Source organism: Hypanus sabinus, chromosome 8, assembly GCF_030144855.1.
Source record: "Hypanus sabinus isolate sHypSab1 chromosome 8, sHypSab1.hap1, whole genome shotgun sequence".
NCBI classification, from domain to species: Eukaryota; Metazoa; Chordata; class Chondrichthyes; order Myliobatiformes; family Dasyatidae; genus Hypanus; species Hypanus sabinus.
The window spans coordinates 139,055,611-139,076,381 of NC_082713.1; the positions used below are offsets into that span (position 1 = coordinate 139,055,611).

General features: G+C 39.7%; 1 protein-coding gene across 1 annotated transcript; it reads left to right on the top strand.

The window, feature by feature from the left end:
- Positions 1 to 454: 454 nt before the first annotated feature.
- LOC132398480 (uroplakin-3a-like) lies at positions 455 to 13,588 on the top strand. Its single transcript, XM_059977992.1, has 7 exons — positions 455 to 613; positions 733 to 867; positions 3,275 to 3,533; positions 4,926 to 5,008; positions 8,955 to 9,081; positions 10,224 to 10,428; positions 12,828 to 13,588. The coding sequence occupies exons 1-6, from the start codon at positions 559 to 561 to the stop codon at positions 10,393 to 10,395; spliced, it is 831 nt and encodes a 276-aa protein (XP_059833975.1). The 5' UTR covers positions 455 to 558; the 3' UTR covers positions 10,396 to 10,428; positions 12,828 to 13,588.
- Positions 13,589 to 20,771: the final 7,183 nt, after the last annotated feature.

Sequence of the window (20,771 nt, forward strand, 5' to 3'; positions counted from 1 at the left end):
TGAACAGGTATCTGTGCCTTTGTGGGCAAGCCTATTAACCAATACCCTTTCTGAGCCACTCTTTCAACTTCTCTCTACCTCCAGTAAAACGATTCCAAAAACCTGAGATAAATATCTGCCTGCAGGTCTTATTTCGTAACTCAGATCAGTTCCTTAACGCGTGTGAGGAACTGTGGATCGGTTCTTGGCGTTCTAAATAACCTATTTAAATAAACACCGGACACAAGAATGTCCGTACCGGGAGCACATTTGACTCCCCATGCCCCGCAGCCCTTTCTTCTTCATCCTGGTGGGTTCCCAGCCCTCCAAACAAGCCCACTGCCATTGACAGCACAACCTCGCCATGCGTTCCTCACTAGATGTGTAATACTCAACTCATTTCCTGTCGCTCTCTGGGACCTGAAGCAGGCGGTAAACCGGTTTCAGGTGACGCTCTCTGTGATTGGTGCTCAGACTGGTTTAGACCTGCACCTGTCGCTTTGGTGTAATCTGTGTCTCGCTGACTTCATTTGCTTCTTGTCCCACTGAAAATAACTGCTGTTTTTTGCCCCTGCTAACATGAAGATTGTTCTATTGCTGTTGGCTGTTTGGGTCCCATCCACCTTATGCGTCTGTGAGTTGACTGTGTTTACATTCAGATTCAAATAACTGAATTTGTTTGTGTGTGTTTCAGGCTATTTTAGAGAGGAAGCGAGAGATCAAAAAGTTGTTGAATTTGTTTTTATGTTTTAGCTTCCAGCTTCAAGCCGGAAATCCCGTCGGCTACTTTTTTCCGGGGTCTCCGCACTTCTACCACCGTGACCCTAGCCAAGCCTGTCTGTGTCTTTCAAAGCGGCGTTGTGGAAGTTTTTGGAGTGCAGTCTACCGGTGAGTATTGGGCAAATCATCCTTGGCTAGCCTTGCTTCGCTCGCGAATAACTAGTTTCTTTTCGATCTGATGTCAATGCACCAAGAACTTGAAAGTCACTATCATGAGGCTTGGAAACTTTCACAAATGGAGGAATAAGAACAAAGAAGCAGCAATCGGTCTATTGGCCCCGTGTAAGCGCGAACTTCAAGTTTTTTTTGCACACTAACCACGTATCCCTTAAGGTTTTTTTTAAAAAAAAAATCGAACAGTGGAACTGCTATAGTTTGATTTGACGGAAACCTGGAACTTGTTATCATCTTGTTTTGAAGAGACACCCTTGCTATAGAGAAACTCCTACTGAAACGCTAGGTCCCAGCCCGTGGTAGTCTTAGATCAATGTTACTCAGGGGCACTGTCTCGGTTTAGATGGGAATTTGTTCTAATTTCCCGTGTTCTTGCTTTCGGTAGAGTTGGGTCTCATTTGTTCAAGTGAAATTTGCCCAAGGTGAAATTCAGGATTCCAGAATGGCCGTGATGCTCGCAGAGCCATTTCAAGTTCCTTGATGTCCCCCGAGTAGGCAGTGAAATAATAGAAGAGGTTCTTAAACTGACAAAGACCCTGTGTTGACAAAAATCCCAAGCAGTATTTCTTTTAATTCATAAGTTTCACCTTGGTGTCCTGTCCTACAAAACAAACTTCTCTGATCAATTATGATTTGGTGATATGTGCATGGTGATTGCCATTTTTCTTGTGTTGTGGATATTTGAGCTTCAGAGCTGAGGATATCGTCAATGCCATGTGGCAGGTGTAATATAAAGGCAGAAGTTTTCATATGATTGCAAAAAGGCACTGACATCTTCAGCACATTTCAGAGAGAAATTTGTTTTGCTTACCTCAGAGGCAAAACTTACAGTGACTCCGGTACCATTGCTGAAAAGATATCAACTAAGACCTATTAAATATTTTGTCTGGGATACCATTAACAGGTTTGTCTTGTTCTCTCCAAACTCACTAACCAATGTTTTTGTTCTTCCAAAGGGTCATAGTCCAGGAAATCGGACTGTGTCTACCTCAGTACACAGTGCCCAACTGAGTTTACCAGCGTTTTGGTTTTCACATTTGTTCCCTGTTTTGCATTTCTAATGACAGGTCAACAAAATGTAAAGTTAACTGTATCTCTCCATTGACCCTGCCTGGCTTGTGATTACCATTCCTGTTCTTGGGCCATGAATAAATGCAGATCAACTGTACTTCCAACTACAATTAGTTTATTTTATATGTAGTGATATACTAATATCTTTAGTATTTTATTGAACACAATAGATATTCAGATTTTAGCCATTTTAAAGTTCAGACTAATGAAAAGCACATTTAAATTTAATTACCAAAAATAAAGTTCAGTGAGTAATTGCTTAAAGGAAAGTGTTCACCGTTTTTAACTTAAAGTTCAAAGTATCTTTATTATCAAAGTACATATACAACCCTGTGACCCTGAGACACAAGGTCTCATGGCCAAACTCAATAAATTCAGTGAATAATAACAGTAACAATTCAATGAAGGACCACGTGGACTTGAGTGTTCAACAAGTGTGCAGAAGACGACAGACTAAATACAAAAAGAAATAATTATAAAAATAAGCAATAAATATTGAGAACGTGAAACGAGTCCTTGAAACTGAATCCATAGGTGAGGGCGAAGATCCCATTTTGGAGCTTGTTACACGGTGTGGAAACTTGGCTGAGGTTGGAGTGCTGGGAAAATTAGGATCTAATTGGACCTTAGTATTGTCCCTCATTTTCCAACTGAGATATTAAGGAAGCTTTTTGGGATTACATTCTGTTGGGTTAACTATAAAAGTCATAATAATTCAGAGTGATAACTAGATTTAACTAGTTTGTACAAATATGCTTCTTGCTTTACAAGGAAGCTTGGTAATTAAGAGCCAGTGACATTGCAATTCATCAAATTATGATTGCTTTCATTTTGTTTTGTTTCCTCTGCATTTGCTGTTCTGGTTTGTTTTTATAGCTGAGATTGGATAAGAAGGTATGAATTTTATTTTGCCTTCCTTCTCTAACGTAGCTTGAAATTGCTTTCATCAGAGAAGGTAATTTTCCCCAGGACCCATGGAATGTTGAAGTGTAATGCTGCTGGCCCGTATCTACAGCTGCTGAATTGTCTATCACTGATTTTTATCTGCAGGGTGTGCATAAATTAATATAAACTATTCTACTTGAAATTCAGGTTTGTAAGTGTTGCTAACCTGAAGCTAGAGAAGACAATGAGCCTCTGAAAGTACTTCTAAGTAATTTGCTCCCCTTTGTCATTTAATAAATTATGCCCCAAAATAATTCAATTTATCAGCTTTTAGGTATCTCAATGAATTGAAATAGCTGAGCTGATCATTTAAAAATATTTACAGCAAGTACAAATGATATTGGCACCAGCCCACAGAGCTACCAGCAAACCCGAGGTGGTGAACTGAGACCATATCGTGCTGGAAGATTTGAAATTCTACAGTGTACATCTCCACTCCTCAGGATAACTGCAGATCCTAAGTTGGTCCAAAAAGAAATAAATGGCTATCTCTTCAGAGTTGGAAATGATGTTCAGTGTCTAAACAAAATTGACACTGAATCTGGAGACTGCAATGCCCCACTTAATGGAAGTGCATCTTACAGGTAAGCAGATTTACAAAATTAACATGGTTGTCATTATTTTCACCTGCATCTGTCTGAAATGTGCTGGAAGACTTGATTAGGCAGATGAAATGATTTTTAGAAGTTCAATTTGCACTAAAGGGCAGTTTTACATTGGATGTTATGTCTTTTGCGGAGCTTTGGTAGGTATTTGGGAACTGCCAAGGAAATCGAAACAGTTGAGAATCAATAATTCCAGGGCAGATTGTAAACTGACAATTAACAGTATGACATCTACCAGATGTGCAGAGAGACGGGGTTAAATAGATTTGTCATTTTAAAATTACAAATGTAGTTCAGATATGTGGACCTGTCCAGAAACCCACCTGACTCCCCAAATGCATCTGACCTATTTACTTCAAAAACTTTGAATTGCATTAATGGTAGTAAACTTTCTGCCCTGTGTAAAAACAACTTGATTATCCCTGAGCTTAGACTCAAAAAGATCAACTTTTTTTTTGATATTAGCATTGTCGTAATAACAGTGACTTTAGATTCTTTCCCACCTGATGTGGGATAGATGATTTTCAGAAGGGTATCACCTATGGTTGGGGTAGGGATTTGGCCCAGATTAATGTTATCTTGGCTGAATGTTTCCCAAGTGTTGTAGTGAACAAGTTCCATCCATTCAGCGGTTTTGGCTATTGCCAATCCTGCAAAGACATTGTGTAAAGTGGCCAGGAAGATGCTGTTCTCCCATTGGCCAACTATACAAATCCTTAATTTTTATTAGATTTCATTTGAGTCATCTATCAGCAAGTACTGCAATGGTACTATCACCTTGCTCTGTAATCTAAATATTTGTCACTGTCATTTGCACTTTAGTATACATTGAGGTTAATTTTTCACATTTTAAGGCTGACAACTGCTCATTAAGCTGCATTTAACTCTAATATTGCTAACTTCAACCATTTTAAGTCCTACCCCCATTCCCATTCTGACATGTCAGTCTGTAGCCTCCTCTTTTGCCACAATGAAGCCAATCTTAGTGAAGGAGCAACACCCGTATTCTGTCTAGGTAGCCTCCACCCTGAGGGCATCATTTCTTCCCTCCAGTTTTTTTTGCTCCCCCTTGTAGCCCTCCTTTACATGGTCCATTCTCCTTTCCTATCAGATTCCTTCTCAAGCCTCTTACCTTTCCCACCAATCTGACTTCACCTATCACCTTCTAGGTAGTCTTCCTTCATCTCCCCCACCTTCTGAATTCTGGTATCTTCACCTTTTCTTCCCGTCCTGAAGAAGTGTCTCGGCCTGAAATGTTGACTGTCTAATCATTTCCATAGATGCTGCCTCAGTTCTTCTAGCATTTTTTTGTGTATTGCTCTGGATTTCCAGCACCTCTTGTGTTTCTAATATTTATATTTTGTATTATAGGTTTAAGTTTGCTGTACGTAACTCTGCCACAGGTGCAATTGAAAATGAAACACTCTGGTCAGAACCCATCTCTCTTATACAAGGTGAGTGCACTTGCATCTATGAATGCATTTCGTACGCAATACCATGATATCATTGCAGCTCAGTGTTTGCTACTGAAGTGTCTCAGAACTTGACAGACTTTTCCTCTTTTCTAACACCCTCCCTCAGCTGAGGTACACTGCAGACTAAGAAGTTTGGTTTAAAATGGGAAAGGCTGCAGGCAAGTACCTTGCAAGAGAGGATTGTACCAGTCCTACTTAAAAGCATCATAAAGGAGGAGGGAGAAATGCCCTATTGTAAAGGTGCAAGTCATGGTGATATCGGGTGAAGGTAGACCAAGCCTGTCTAAGCACCTATTTACACTAGTCCCATTAAATTCACTTCCCATTTACGACCTCACGCAATGCACTGCTGTCGAATCACCTGACTGCAATTGTTCCTGGCTGCCACAAACCAGTGAAAATGCCTTCCAGGTCTGCCGCCTTAATCCTTGCGTCATTTTAACATTTTAATTAAAATCATCCCTTAAGTTGTCTGCTTGCACCTGCACCTCTCTGTAATGTTCCATTATAAAATAATAATGCACATAGAACAAATTTATTCACTACTACTGTATACCTGATTAAATTTGTTATTTAATGATTACATGGAGTGGTGTGGATTCATGCTCTAATTTTGCTCCTTTGAGTCAAATGGTGCCCTGGAACATTTCCCTGAAATGTTTTGTTTTCTGACAGTTCTGACAGCTCACTACATTTAGGGTGCTGCAGTGGAGGTGTATTTTTAAGCTCTTTCTTGTTCCCGTGGAAAGAAATAAAAAAAATCTTGATAGCACAGTTGTAAAGCAATAGTTATTTCCGACAACCTGGATCAGCGCTGGCCCTCAGGAATATTACAGTTAGACAATTCCGATGTTGTCAGAGCTTGCTATGTGCAAATAGCTTCATATTGCAAGCAAAATCTGTATTTCATTGGTTGGAAAAACAACTCTGAGGATTTGCAGTGCTTTAAAACAAATCAATGATTTGCTTTACCTGGAATAGAACTTTTTCCAGAATATACATGTAAGAAAAGAATAGAAAAGTTTTGCCAGTCATGTTTGGAGAACTTTCATTTAGTTTTTAGAAATCAATAGACAATTTACTTTATTTCTTCCCACCCACCACCATATATTTTGGCCTCTTCCATTATTGCTTTGAATCTGCAGACCACATTCCCAAATTGTCTCTTGGTGAAGCAAGAGTCACTCTCGGCCTTGAACACATTTGTGTGCGGCGACAAACATGAGAAAATCTGTAGATGCTGGAAATCCAAGGCAGCAGACACAAAATGCTGGAAGGACTCGGCAGGCCAGGCAGCATCCATGGAAAAGAGGAAACGGTCAAACTTCTGGGCCGAGACCCTTCATCAGGGCAGTCCTGATGGAGAGTCCCTGGCCTGCTGAGTCCCCCTGTACACAGATGGCAGATTTCTGTGAAATGAGAATTTGTCTGCCCTGACTGGGGCAAATATTCTCAGATGATCTACCATACTAACTTCCTCCAGATCTGCAATCACTTTCCTAAAATCTTCCCATAGATTTTGTCCCTTGAAGATGTCGGTAGAAAACTGGGAATGCAGGTATCTGTAAATGGACATGTTAACTGGTGTCTGGTTCTAATACACTGGGGAATTGGGCTCTCAGTGAAATTTCACCCTCTTTAAGCTGGAAACAAATACTAGAAATTATTTGAAATGCATGCATGAAGTACTATCTCTTAATAGCAATACTATTTCTGGCTGTTCCTAATGATAAAATAGCCTAAATCTGCCCCGCTGCCAACTTTGCTCTACAAATTTTGCAATGTGTTATAATTGTGTTATATTTGCTTCCAAATAGAGAGACTAGATACAGATTGAGCACCCCTTGTCTGAAATGCTTGCGACCAGAAGTGTTTTGGATTTCAGATTTTGGAATGTTTGCATCTATATAAGAGAGAGCTTGGGTTTGGGAACCAGGTCTAAACATGAAATCCATTTACATTACATATACAGCTTATACATATACCCTGAAATTATTTTTACAATAGTTTTAATTCTGTGCATGAAACAATGTGCACATTAAACCATCAAGCTAATACCATCTCGGCTGCTCAGGTGGACTGTCAATGGCTGTTTGGCATCACCACCATTCCCAACTCTGAATTTGAATGCCACTGGTGAGCAGACTTTGTCTTGAACTTGTTCATCACACATGTATGTAACAGTAAAAATTATTATATACCATAAATATAATGTGTGGAGGGTAACAAAATCACAGAAGCATCAGGAGAAAATCTGAATCAGTTGTTGAACAACAACAAACAACAGCAGGCTTTCAGTCTCCACTTACAATGCCAAGTTTGATTTAAAAAGTTACAGTACGCTGTGTTTGTATTTTACATTTTTTAGGTTTTATGTAAGATAAAGCAGATTTAATTATAGATACATCTAATGAAAACTGTTGGGGGGGGAAGTCAGCATTTTATTTTTAATACAATAATGACACTGGTCCTTTTGCACTCAGACATTAAGATTTTAGGTGAAGATGAAAATCAGATTTCATGCAGAAACAATGTTTTTAACAACAAAAATATTACTTCTTACGAAAGAAAGGTGGCACCAAACACTACAACTACATCTGGTGTGAGAAATTTGAGGGAGAGGATACATTACCATTTTGAGGAGGAATATCAGAAGTGATTGAGGGATTTGGAAGCACATGCTCTCGGGGTGAGGAGGCACTTTGCTGGATGACTTATTAAAAATGTTTTTCCAGTGTTGTCTGTCTCTGACAAGGGCTTTTGTTGTAATCTATGTTTTATTTTATAAGCTGACATGGTTTCTTTTTCTGTTCTAAATATTCACAGCTCTAGCCCTTCAATAAGTCCTTTGCACATTTTCACCATGTTGTCTAAGAACACCTTTTCTACTGTGTTAACAATATCATCTTCACCACTTGTGATCAACAGATACTTTATCACCAGAAATTTTTAAAACTTTAATCCCTTGCCTTAAATTTCTGCAACTAACCCGATGGTTATTAAGTTACATTCAATTTTCAGTTTGTCGTATTAGTTCTTCACTTGTTTCACGATCAGCATACTATTAAGTGGCATATCTTCACTTCAGCACTGAATCCACTCTTTCAATATGAAATCAGGTCTTCATTTTTCACTTCACTTCAGTGTTTTTCTATTTTCCATTAACTGTTCATTGCTTTCAGCATAGAACTTCCTACAGTTTGTCCTTCTGTTTCTTCAGGTCATTGATGGTCGTTGTTCCAACACCATGCTCCTCTGTCAGATGCATCACACATACACCACTGTCAAGTTTCTCCAACAACTTGACTTTCTGTGTTATAGATAAACATAAATACTTCTTCTTTTCCTTTTCACTATTACTCACAGGGGCAACTGCTGGCCTTTTTGACATTTTCGTAGAGAATACGGGCAAAACGCATGGGGATCACTGTGAGTAATGCACAAAGGTCTGGCTTTGACTGCTGAAAACTGGCACAAGCAGAGTGTATGAGGTCACTTCTCAGAACAGTCTGATGCACAAAGACCTGCGCATCACCTGGGAACCGTCCCAACACCTTGTGGGATTTTCCATTTGTGGTGTCATGTCACGGTGAACAAGAATTTTGCGGTTTTTCAGATTTTGGATTTTTGTACCTGTGAACGTTGAAGTATGTGCAATATTGCTATTGCACCAACATGAAGGACGTCAGGCGAATCATTCATCTAACAGTGAAATAATAATGGAGCAAGCTTGTTTTCACTGCTTTTTAAATGCTACTTTTTGCAAACAAAAGTTGTTACTTTTGCTCTTCCTGCAATACCATAAATTTTGCTGGTTATAGTGTTTGCATCTTCACTCTAATCTAGAATCTGTAGGGTTATTTTACGTAATTATTCCAGATCCATTTTATCCACGAATGTTGCCTAATTCAGCCTTTGTCTTCAGTTTCTGATTATAGAGTTATCAATACTGAGATAGGCTACAGAACAGGAGGAATGGTGGTGATCACAACTATTCTCGTCATTCTTCTCTTCCTTATCCTGTGTGCCTTTGTCATCTCGCTTGTGATTTCGTGAGTATAGAAAATCTCTGAACTAATACTTTGCAATTTTAAATTCCAAACCATGTTTCTAGAACACGAATTGTAAAGCCTGAATTTGACTTTTATATTTTGGTTTAATTAAATGCTTTTGTTAGGTGCTTTTACTTACTGATATCACAAAATAGTGTTTCTTTGATAAAGCTGCAAATACATAAGTTTAGTTTTATAACTGTAAGTAAATTATACCTAATATATGAACGTTTTCTCTTCTGTTGTGACCTACTCACGTGCTTCCACTGAGTTGCCCAGTAACAATGTTGGCAGGCTAGTATATTCCAATGAACGTTTGCTGACGCCTTACAATTGACTCACAGTTGGTGTTTCTAACTTGAGGTCTCAGTGTTTCTATAGGCAGCAGTACAGGCTCTACCTATTTCGCTCCCCCTCCCACCACATAAAAAGTGAGAAACTAATTGAATAAAGGCTGATTTTAATTGTGAACAAGCAAAACCTGGCCTTCAGTACTGTTCCAAGTCCAACAATCTTATTGTCGGTGCCGTTTGGTGGCAGAATTTCAGACTCTCCAAAGTTTTTATTCGTAACTTCTGTTTAAAGCTGAACTTTGGGCACAGTTTCCTTGTGCTCAGCTTTAGTATAAAGAGGAACCTGTGTTGTAACCAAGCTCATCCTAGGTCTTGTGACTTCCTGTATTTTGTAGTAATTACTGGAAGATGCTGAGATGTGTTCACATTTTGTAACCTTCCTCAAATTTATGGAGTATTATCTGCAAAAGGCTCCCTTCTCTTACCTAAAAGAGCAATAATGAACTGGTTGCTTAAGTATTTGTAAAATAAATTTAAAGTTTTGAGTTTGCTCTCTAAACGCATTTCATCATGATTACTAGTCCACTGCCACATATCTAGCTGTTCCAGAACCTTCCTAATCATTGGCTAAAGCTAATTATTGTGACTCTCAGGACCATGGAAAAAGTATTGGCATTTGTTTGGAAGTTTCTTCAGGATTCAGGAAAATCTGTGTACGGTATAACTAATCAGTGGATTTGAGGGAGGGGGGGGGGGAGCCAGTATTTCTGAAAGCTGGTCACTGAAGCCAATTATTTATTGCTTCAATCCCCCATTGTATTTAATGTTGACAATCTGCTGTACCTTCAGTTATATGAAAGAAGAGCATCCTGTAATGGAACAGCAACCGATTCCCAAGACCTACATCACACATCAGAGAAATGAAGGCTATGCTGAAACTCTCCCTACAGCAGGACCCAGACTTGCTGCCCAGCAGCCAACTGAGCCGTCGCTTTATCAGGTTATTGAGAAATCAGCTTAAGCTCCAGTGAAAGGTCATGAAAACATCTCAGAGGCAAGTGTTTATTGCTCGGGTGCTCTCAGGTTCTGTGTTTAGAAGCTTAAGCTTCAATTAATTGGTGATTTCTTTAGGTGGGAGGTGGGGTTCAGTGGAAGAATAGACCTAATAACTGGCCTAAGAGAACTCTTAGCGTTAGATGTACTTTGAACCTGCTGTATTTTGCTTCTCTAAAATTACGTTTGCTATTGAAAGGATCACGTGGACATGAGCAGTTTCATACCATTTAAGGGCGTAAGTCATTGGCAATTTATAATTAATCCTTAGACCTCAATCTTAAAGTGGCTGTTTGCTGTTGGAAACCTTACCGATGAAGTGTGAGGTTTGCCAGAGATGGGGTGGTGGGGATTCCCCTGGGTCCACAGGATTCCTCCACCTTCTAAAGGCATACATGTTGGTAGATTATCTGGAGCTGTAAGTTATCTATTTTACGTGGAGGGGATATGTTGGGGAAATTGGGGTTACAAGGAAAATTGAAGGAATGAGATGGTTATGGGGAACTCTTTTACCTGGATAGTTTGGTGCTTCAGATCTTGGTGATTTAGATCAGTGTTACGTACCCCGTAACTGTGTCACTTACCAGCAAAGATAGAGAGGTCCGTTGAAGTCTGATGGTACTATTTTTAACAGTATTTATTGATAAAAATACACAAAAATAATATCAATGCAAACATACAGATGATATACGTTGTCAATACTAAATCTAAAAGCGCGGGTATAATAATAATCAATAAGAAATAGCTCTATCGTTGTCTAGGGGGATAATGTATTGTCCGATGGAAATATAAAAGTCAGTTTAGTTCATTCAAGCTGCAGCGTTTTGGTTTGAGAGAAAGACGGGTTAAAACTTGCCCATTCCTTTTATGATGTCAATCCTTCGAGGGTCGGTGGGAGTTGATTTCCCCGTTGTTAGCTAAAAACCGTTCTTGCGTGGTCAAGGCACACCGATTCCGGGGCAAATGGAACCGAACGCACGTGGCCTCCCCACCGGCTTCTGCTATTACAGGATCGCTAGCGTTTCTTCTGGTGCGTCTGAGGGGCTGTTCCCCAGACCCTCTTTTATCCTGACTCACAGGGTCTCAGATGTCAATCAGGTTGAGATGATGCAATCCCTCCACCAACCTCCCCCTCGGTTCATTGCCTGGGGGCTTCGATGCATCGTACAGGATGCAATACACAAGTCCGTCTCCAAGAGACAATAGCCGGTATCAATGGTTCCGCCTTTCGGAGGCCAGGACACATTCCAACTCTTTGTAGATTCTGCGTGTCTTCCTCTCATTTCCTGGGTCTCCCGAACTGACTCAATAGTGATCTTGCGATTCTCACAAAGGAGGGGGCTTCCCCACACCCCTCGAATGCATAACATCAGATTGATGGAAAATTGGGTAGATTTGAAAGCATTTTTCTCATTTAATGTCCAGTTCCAGATAATTTTAAAGTGCAGAAGAAGTTCTATGTTAAAGGCAACTTTAGTCAAGTTGGTTCTACTTGTTCTAGTCATTGTTCTTGAGTTTTGTGAAGCTAGCCATTGTGGGTGGATAGACATCTGATACTGAATTAGTGGGTGACTTCTGTTATGAAACATCTGCTGAAACTTCCAAAATAACATCTCAGTAAACCCCTACCTTGTCTACGTTCTTCAGGCCTTGAAAGTCATAGACGCATGGAAAACCTACAGCACGATACAGGCCCTAGGACCCACAATCCTGTGTTGAACATGTACCTAGGGTTACCCATAGCCCTCTATTTTTCTAAGCTCCATGTACCTATCCAGGGGACTCTATTGTATCCGCCTCCACCATCGTTGCAGGCAGCCCATTTCACGCACTAACCATCTCTGCATTAAAAAACTTAACCCTGACATCTCCTCTGTATCCATTTCCAAGCACTTTAAAACTGCCTTATCATGTTAGCCATTTCAGCCTTGGGAAGTAGCCTCTGACTATCCACACAATCAATGCCTCTCATCATCTTATACACCTCTATCAGGTCACTACTCATCCTCTGCTGCTTCAAGGAGAAAAGGCCGAATTCACTCAACCTATTCTCATAAGGCATGCTCCCCAATCCAGGTAACATCCTTATAGAGATTAAATAATTTAGAAATGTAACAGATTGAAATCCCTTGGTTGCATTTAACTCAAATTTACTGAGATTGAGGTTCTTTCTGGTTGTAATGCAGCCATTTACAGATTTAGTTGAAGCTTGCTGTATTGCCTGGGACAGCAGGCTAAAGATATTTCAAAATTTGAGATATACAAAGTTGTGTGACTAGGGCTTATTTATGAATTTTGTGTGTGACATAGGTGAAGAGGGGAGAGAAAGTCTCACAAGATAAATTTTATGAGAACCTGTTGTAAAACAGGCTTTTACTCCTAATTTTCTTGTTTTCCCAGGGTTGCTATTTTGGGTTGAAGACAAGAATCTGCAGTGAGAAAAACACTGATGTGCAACATGGTTTCTTTGCCTTTCTTCAGGCTAAACTGCATAACTAGGATGCCAATCTGTCTGTACATATTCTGTGTAGTGCATGGTGACTATATGGGGTGGGGGGGGGAATTAAATTCTAATTGTGATTCAGTTAACTTTCTCTGTGTATATTTGAAATAAAGTCCTTGTTGCCAGGTTTCACTGAGGGTCTTGGCTCTGATTTGGATCTTTGGTTAATATGTTTGTATACGTCTCAGCTTCTTCTCAGTTTATTATTTGTTGCTACTAAAATTAGATCACCTAGTCTCCATACCAAAGTGAAAATGTTAATCTCTTCAAAATACAACAGCCACTGTGGGCACATGTTCTTTACTCAAGCCTCGGGTAGATGCCTTTTAATGGTCTGTAATCTCCATCAGTCTGTCCATATCCCTCTGAATCACTGGGTACATTCTTCCAAAGTATTCCTATTATTGAACCATGCAGTCTTGCAGCAGCACACTCTAGGAACGTATCATGCATATACTTTAAGGGATGGTTCCTGAGGTCACATCAGCAAGGCCAACTGATACGAGAATTTGGGTAAAGTTCAAATGACAGTATATACTGAAACTGACTGACATTGTACAGGTGTTTTGGAAAGTTCCTAACAATCTCAACCATAAAGTTTCTCATATCAACATGTTTTTCTCTTATTGCAATTAAAATTTTAAATATGTATACTGTATTGACATAAACTTGCCTTTTTTATCATTTTTATTCACTACTTTACTATGATTGTAGAGAAACAAATAACCACATAATAGTAATAACTTATGGAGTAATTTTCATACAAACAATGTAGTTCAAAGTGCTTTACAATGGGATAAAGTGCAACATAAAAAAATGATAATTAAAAGCAAGTTTATAGGTTTTTGAACTGGTGCTTTAAGTGTCAACTTGAGTCCTCAGCCCTTGTCGTTCTAGGTATTGTATTTCACAGTTTTGGAGTGTTGTTCGAAAAAGATAAACCAATGATCTTCTGAGGGAAAATGTTTAAATTTAAGAGACTAGTGGAAGAGGAGCTGAAAGCTCAAGCAGGATTATAAAATAAAAGTGATTCTATGATGTACTCTGGTCCCAGACCATTCAAAACTTTAAAAACAAAAGGACTTTAAAATCAATTCTAAAAGGCCAGTGCAGAGTAGGGACAAACTTCCTTATCCGGTTTTAGTTAAAAGTCCAGTAGCGTCATTCTGAATGAGTTGAAGGTTTCCAATAGATTACTTTTAAAGTGCATTACAATCATCTAGTCTAATTGATTATAAAAGTGTGAATTAGTTTTTAGGTATCATTTGCATGACAAACAGAAGCATCTTTGCAATATTTCATAAGTGTAGAAATGATGCTCTAGTTGTTCTTTGTAGGCTTTAAAATTCAAATCTGAATCAAGGACTACACCCAGGCTTGTAGTTCTGGTTTTACAAGGGGAGCCAAGTTCTCAAGTTTATCAAAAAGTTTACCTTTGTTTTGGGACCCAACTAAAAGTATTTCAGTTCATCTTCATTTAGTTTCAGGAAATCATTGCTTGTCCACTTTGGGGTAAAAGTGAAACCAGCGAGGCCAACCCAGTTCTCAAGGTGCTCTGGGCGAAGGTTGTCAATTGTGTCGATGGCAACACTTGGATCGAGGAGAGATGTCTCCGAGATTCTGCTCGCACCTGTGCTGCCATCGACTATTAGTTGTCTCCGTGCTCTATTTTTTCTCTAAAACCTGACTGAAACTTCTCTAGAATATTGTTCTTGTTCACATCTAGTACAATGGCTTAGTTATTCTGTAAACCTCAGTATTTCATAAAATAATGTTCCCTGTCTTACCTGAACATATGAATCTTCAGTTTATAGGGAAGATGTAAAACACTTACAGTTCAGAAACAGTTGGTGATAGCCCACTTTTGCAAGGAAGGTGTGACCTTTCAGGGGCTTTAGCATGATTAGCCTCTGACACAGGAGCTTTCAGTTCTTCTTCTATACCTGCTTAACATCTTTCAATAGCTATCATTTTCCAGTCCTTGTAATGTCATCAACCTGAAATACTGTTTCTGTGTCCACTGATGAGTTGATCTACTGTATATTTCAGAATTTCCTTTCGTCAGCCAAATGATTCAGTTTGGTGAACTGCCCCCTCTGCTGGCTGTACCTGGAAGGTACAGGAGAAAGCTGTTCCTTTTTAATTCTTCTTTGCAAATGTTTTTGCAAAGCAAGGATGGGGGGGTGGGGCAGGTGGGGGTGTGTTGGTGGGGAAGGAGAGACTTTTTAAGAAAAAAAAGGAAGTAGGAAAGTAGTGAAAGAGAGAATTGCTGTTCCTAAGAGTTAGGGGAAATATTAACAATAAAAACGACATGAATAAAATCTGAAGAATTGTGATGTACCAAAATTAACTGGGGGTTGAGTTGGCATAATTATTTATTACTGAGATATTCCAGAGTGAATTATGATTGAGAGTACAAAGCAGCAGGTTTTATAGTTACTAAATAGGACTTGTATGTTCTGCTTGAATTAATAAGTTAAACAATTACCCAATTGCTGAAAATCTAGTTTTGTTTCCTTCAATTATCAGTTCTGGGAGATGCAGGAAGCTGAAGCAGTTGCTTATTACATGTTTTTTTGATGAAGAAAAGCTGGGAATTGTCTACGCATGGCAGATTTGTGTTGAATTCTGGGTTTACTCTTGAAACCCAGAAAGCACGATGGTAAACAAGGAAACCTAGCAAACACAGAGCCACACAATGACTTAACCCCCGAGAAAGATGGCAGCTTAAGAACAATCGTAGCTACACTTGATGAAGAATAGTATAATTAAAAATAACTACTGCTATGAGATTACAACTAATGTAGGCCAAATTCACTAATTGTGAATTTTCCCACTGACAATTATTTTCTGGTAAGCTACAATTTAAGGCAGTGAATCATGTTTTAAAGTAACCACTTTAGAACTCTGGTTAATTTCATAGAATACACAGTGCCTCCTGTGCTTTCTGTATTGTGCCTTGATCAGCAGTGATGCCCCTGCTCACCGGTCTGGAGTTCCCAACTCCCATTCGCAGGATGGTGTAACCAGATTGTTTTATCATCTTTAAAGTTCAAAGTAAATTTGTTATCAAAGTACATATAGCACCATATACAATCCTGACATTCATTTTCTTGTGGGGCATTCACGGTAAATACAAATACACAACAAAATAAAATAATAAGTGATAAATGTCAAGAATATGATGTGAAGAGTCCTTGAAAGTGAGTCCCTTTCAAGTTATCCCTACTAGTTCAAGACTCTGATAGTTGAGCAGTAATAACTGCTCCTGAATCTGGTGGTATGGGACTTGAGGCTCTTGCACTGCCTTAATCATGACAGCAAAGAGAAGGCAGCATAGCCTGGATGCTGGGGGTCTCTGACGATGGAAGCTGCTTTCCTACGACAGTGCTCCTTGTACATGTGCTCAATGGTGGGGAAAGTTTTAGCTGTTGTCATCTGAGCTGGAAATACCTACTTTTGTAGGATTTTCTGTTCAGGACTATTGGTGTATTCATACAAGGCCACAATACAACCATTCAATATATTCTCATCTACATACCTATAGAAGTTTGACGAAGTTTCAGATGCCGTTCCCGATCTTTGCAAACTTCTATGAAAGCAGAGCTGCTGCTGCAGTGCTTTCACTGTAATGACACTCGCATATATATAGAGCCATAGAACATTACAGCACAGAAACAGGCCCTTCGGCCCTTCTTGGCTGTGCTGAACCATTTTTCTGCCCAGAATGGGGTGGGTGAGGGGAAGGATGACAGGCAGATAGAGCACGATAGGGGAGGAGGAGAGGCAGAGTTAGGAGTCTGATGCCAGTGGACAATGGTAGAGGCAGACAAAATGAGGCAGTGTGCATGCTTGCTGTTGCTTATTCCCAGCTACATTTCAGAAAGTGTGAACAGAGGGCCTTCAACCTAAAATGTTAATTCTGCTTCTCTTTCCAAAGATGCTTTCTGACCTGCTGACTGTTCACAGTGTCCACAATTTTTTTTTGGTTTTCACTTAATATATTTACTCTGATGCAGGAAATATGATCTAACTGGAGATAAATAACCACAGAGGAGATTCAGATGATGCCTTTGGTTTTCCTGACATTTAACCGGAGGAAGTATGAGCTCATCCAGAAAAAAAAACTTTTGACCAGCACTTTGACAATGCAGGGGAATGGCAGCAGTGGAGGGAGGTGGCAGAAAGATTCAGATAGGTTTTAGCATTTAGAGAAAACTTACCCACACCTCCAACTGCTGTCCCACATTAAACTTCAAATCCAGACTTGCTTGTCAAAACCATTTAGTGGAACCATTCTCTGTTCATGGAATCCATGCTGGAGTATTGAATTGTCCCCTTAATCCTACTCTTCCCATACCCCTCTCATCCTGTACCTGTCCAATTATTTCTTATATGTTAAAAGTGAGCCCGCATTTACCACTTCAACTGGCAGCTCATTTCACACTCCCACCACTATGTGTGAAGAAGCTCCCCCTAATGTTCCCCTTAAACTTTTCTCCCTTCGCCCTTAACCCTTGTCTTCTATTTTTTTTTCTCCCGTAGCCTCAGTGGGAAAAGCCTGCTTGCATTCATTCTATCTATACCCATCATAATTTTATATACCTCTATCAAATCTCTGCTCATTCTTCTATTCTCCAGGGAATAAAGTCCTAACCTATTCAGCCTTTCTCTGTAACTCAGTTTCTCAAGTCCCGGCAACATCCTTGTAACCTTCTCTGCACTCTTTCAACCCTATTAATATCCTTCCTGTAATTCGGTGACCAAGACTGCATACAATACTCCAAATTCGGCCTCACCGATGTCTTGCACCCAGGGAAGATCTTCTGAAATGATGATGCCAACGAATTTAAAGTGGCTGACCCGTTCCTCCTCTGATTCCTTGATGATGACTGGCTCATGCACCTCTGGTCTCCGGTTAAAACCAAATTGGATTCAATGTTCAAAGGGAGTCATTGGAAGAACATGAGAAAAGAACTAGATACTAGGCATGACTGCTTTGATGATCAATCATGGACATGCCTGGCAGAATAGGCTCTTTGTACTGCATTTTTAATAATATCTCATTTCAAGGAAATTGGTGAGGTTTGGGTTCAAATTATCTTTGAGCATCTTTACACACCACAGTGTATCTCCAGATCTTGGACCTTCCAACTAGGTACAAATGAGGTCAGTTTGCCATAACTCCACATGGAAGCTCTTGAACTTCTGTTAAGTCATCTCCCACTAAGCCTCCACCATAGCTTCTTTCTCAACTTTGTCACTTCTGTTTTCTTTGATGCTGGCTTAGTCGTCTACTTTCAGTTTCAGCCGATTTACCACCTACAATTCCATAAATTAAATGATTTCCTATGAAGAACGGGACTTCCATCTGTCTCCCTAGGTAGGAAGCAGAACTGCCCTTATGCAGGCAGTTTGTTCTCAGGCCCATTTTAACAAGAGGAAAAGCGCATTAGAAACCAGCTCCAAGGCATGTTTTCAATCGTTCCTTGCAAAACATGTTAATGAATTTGTTTTTTTTTTGTAATGCTTGAGTGACTGTAAGGTTGAAAAACAGAAAAAGGCTCACTTCAAATCAATTTGAGATTTAATAATTCAGTGAAAAACAGCAAAAGGAGACTGTGAGAGTACTCCTCTATTACACATTTAATTGGAATCTACAAGTTCATTATCCCTAATAATTTCTTTGTTCAATGTCTATATTCTGACATTTTATTATGAAAGCAACATTTCAGCATCACTAATAAAGTCATCGGATCTAGACTGTGTTCAGATTGGATGATAACTGAATTACTGGAAAAATAATCCCCTCAGCAATTGTTTTTCAGAAGTTTAATTTGTTCACTTCCTGGAGAGATATAGGATGATCATCTTTAACAACAGTTACATTGTTAAAAGACCATCTGCCCAGTTAAGCTTCATCTATAATTTTCTCCAATTAAAGCCCAATTAACATTGTCAAGACTGAAGTGGAGATTGTTGTTCTTCATGGGAAGAGAAAGTAGAACAGTACAAATCGACTAACAAGCGCTAATAATGTCCTAATAATGACTGGTTGCAGCACAGCCTGATGTGTAACTACCAATACTCAAGAATGAAAAAGCCCAAATCATCACCGCGAAGCCCTCCCCATCACTGAGTGCTGCCACAAGAAAGGACTCCATCCTTGGAAGAAGAGGCCATGCATCCTTCTTGTAGCTGCCATTGGGAAGAAGGTACCGGAGCCTTGGGTCCCACACCACTAGGTTCAAGAACAGTTATTATCCTTCAACCATCAAGTTCCTGAACCGGCATAGATAACTTCTCTCATCTCAAGACTGAATTGATTCCCCAGCCCATGGTCTCACGTTCAATGACTTTACAACTAATGTTCTCAGTACTATTTATTTATCTATTATAATATTTTTTTGTATTTGCAGTTTGTCTTTTGTACATTGGTTGCTTTGTGTCTTGTGTAGTCCTTCAGTGATTCTATTGTATTTCTTCATTCTATTCTGAATACCTGCAAGAAAATGTATCTCAGGGTAGTATATGGTGACATACATCTACCTTGATAATAAATTCACTTTGAACTTTAATGATGGGCAACTTCAAGCATGTCTTATCACTCACTGAATTTGCTGACCAACTCCAGCATCCAATAAGTGTGTATTCTTTACCGAAAGTTGGCTTATTAGTGGAGAACATATTGACTGGCTGCATCACAGCCTGGTATGAAAACACCAATGTGTTTGAATGGAAAATCCTACAAAAAGTAGTGGATATGGCCCAGTCCATCACGGGTAAAGCCCTCCCCATCATTGAGCACATCGACATGGAGCACTGTCACAGGAAAGTAGCATCCATCGTCAGGGTGTCTTCATCTCATGTTCTTGATATCTATAGTTCATTTATTTATTTTTATTATTTCTTTCATTTTGTATTTGCATAGTTTGTTTTCTTTTGTTTACTGATTGAATGCCCAAGTTGGCACAATTTTTCATTGATTCTATTATGGATTTATTGAATATGGCTGCAAGAAAATGAATTGCAGGCTGTATATGGTGACCTATATGTACATTGATAATAAATTTACTTTGAATTTTGAACCTTTGGCAAGATCTAACGTACATAAAACCAACAAGAGGGAACTGTTAGGCAGATTTTAAAAATTGTTTACCTTTTGATCAAAATGAAGGACTGCTGGAAAACCAATGATCATATTTCACCAAAGGAGCCAATTCACTATCTTCCCACTCTTTCTTGTGCGCTGGGAGTTTACATGAAGCTGATTTTGTCATCTCTAATTAGCCTTGCAGCACTGCTGAAGGCCAAAAGGGTGAGGAATCAGAGTTAGAAGGTGAGGGAAGGGAGAAACACAAGGTGATAGGTGAAACCGGGGGGAGGGGGGGGTGGAGGGTGAAGAGCTGGTGAGAGAGATACAGGACTGGAGAAGGGAATCTAATAGGAGAGGTCAGAAGACTGGAGAAAGAATATGGGAAGGCGTGCCAGTGGGAGATAAGGTGAGAGAGGGGAAAAAGGATGGGGAATAGTGAGGGGGGGGGGTGAGGCATTACTGGAAGTTTGAGAAATCTATGTTCATGCCATCAGGTTGGAGGCTACCCAGATGGAATATAAGGTGTTGCTCCTCCTACCGAGTGTGACATCATCACAACAGTGGAGGAGACCATGGATTGACATATCAGAATGGGAATGGGGAGTGGAATTAAAATGGGTGGCACTGGGAGATCCTGCTTTTTCTAGTGGATGGAGCATAGGTTCTCAGCGAAGCGTTCCCAATCTACATCGGATCTCTCCAATATAGAAGAGGCTGCATCAGGAGCATTGGACACAGCAGACTC

Coding starts and splice junctions, on each gene's coding strand:
- LOC132398480 (XM_059977992.1), top strand. CDS start 559: ATGAAGATTGTTCTATTGCTGTTGGCTGTTTGGGTCCCATCCACCTTA. Junction 614..732: donor CCCATCCACCTTATGCGTCT/GTGAGTTGACTG, acceptor TTTATGTTTTAG/CTTCCAGCTTCAAGCCGGAA. Junction 868..3,274: donor TTTTGGAGTGCAGTCTACCG/GTGAGTATTGGG, acceptor AAATATTTACAG/CAAGTACAAATGATATTGGC.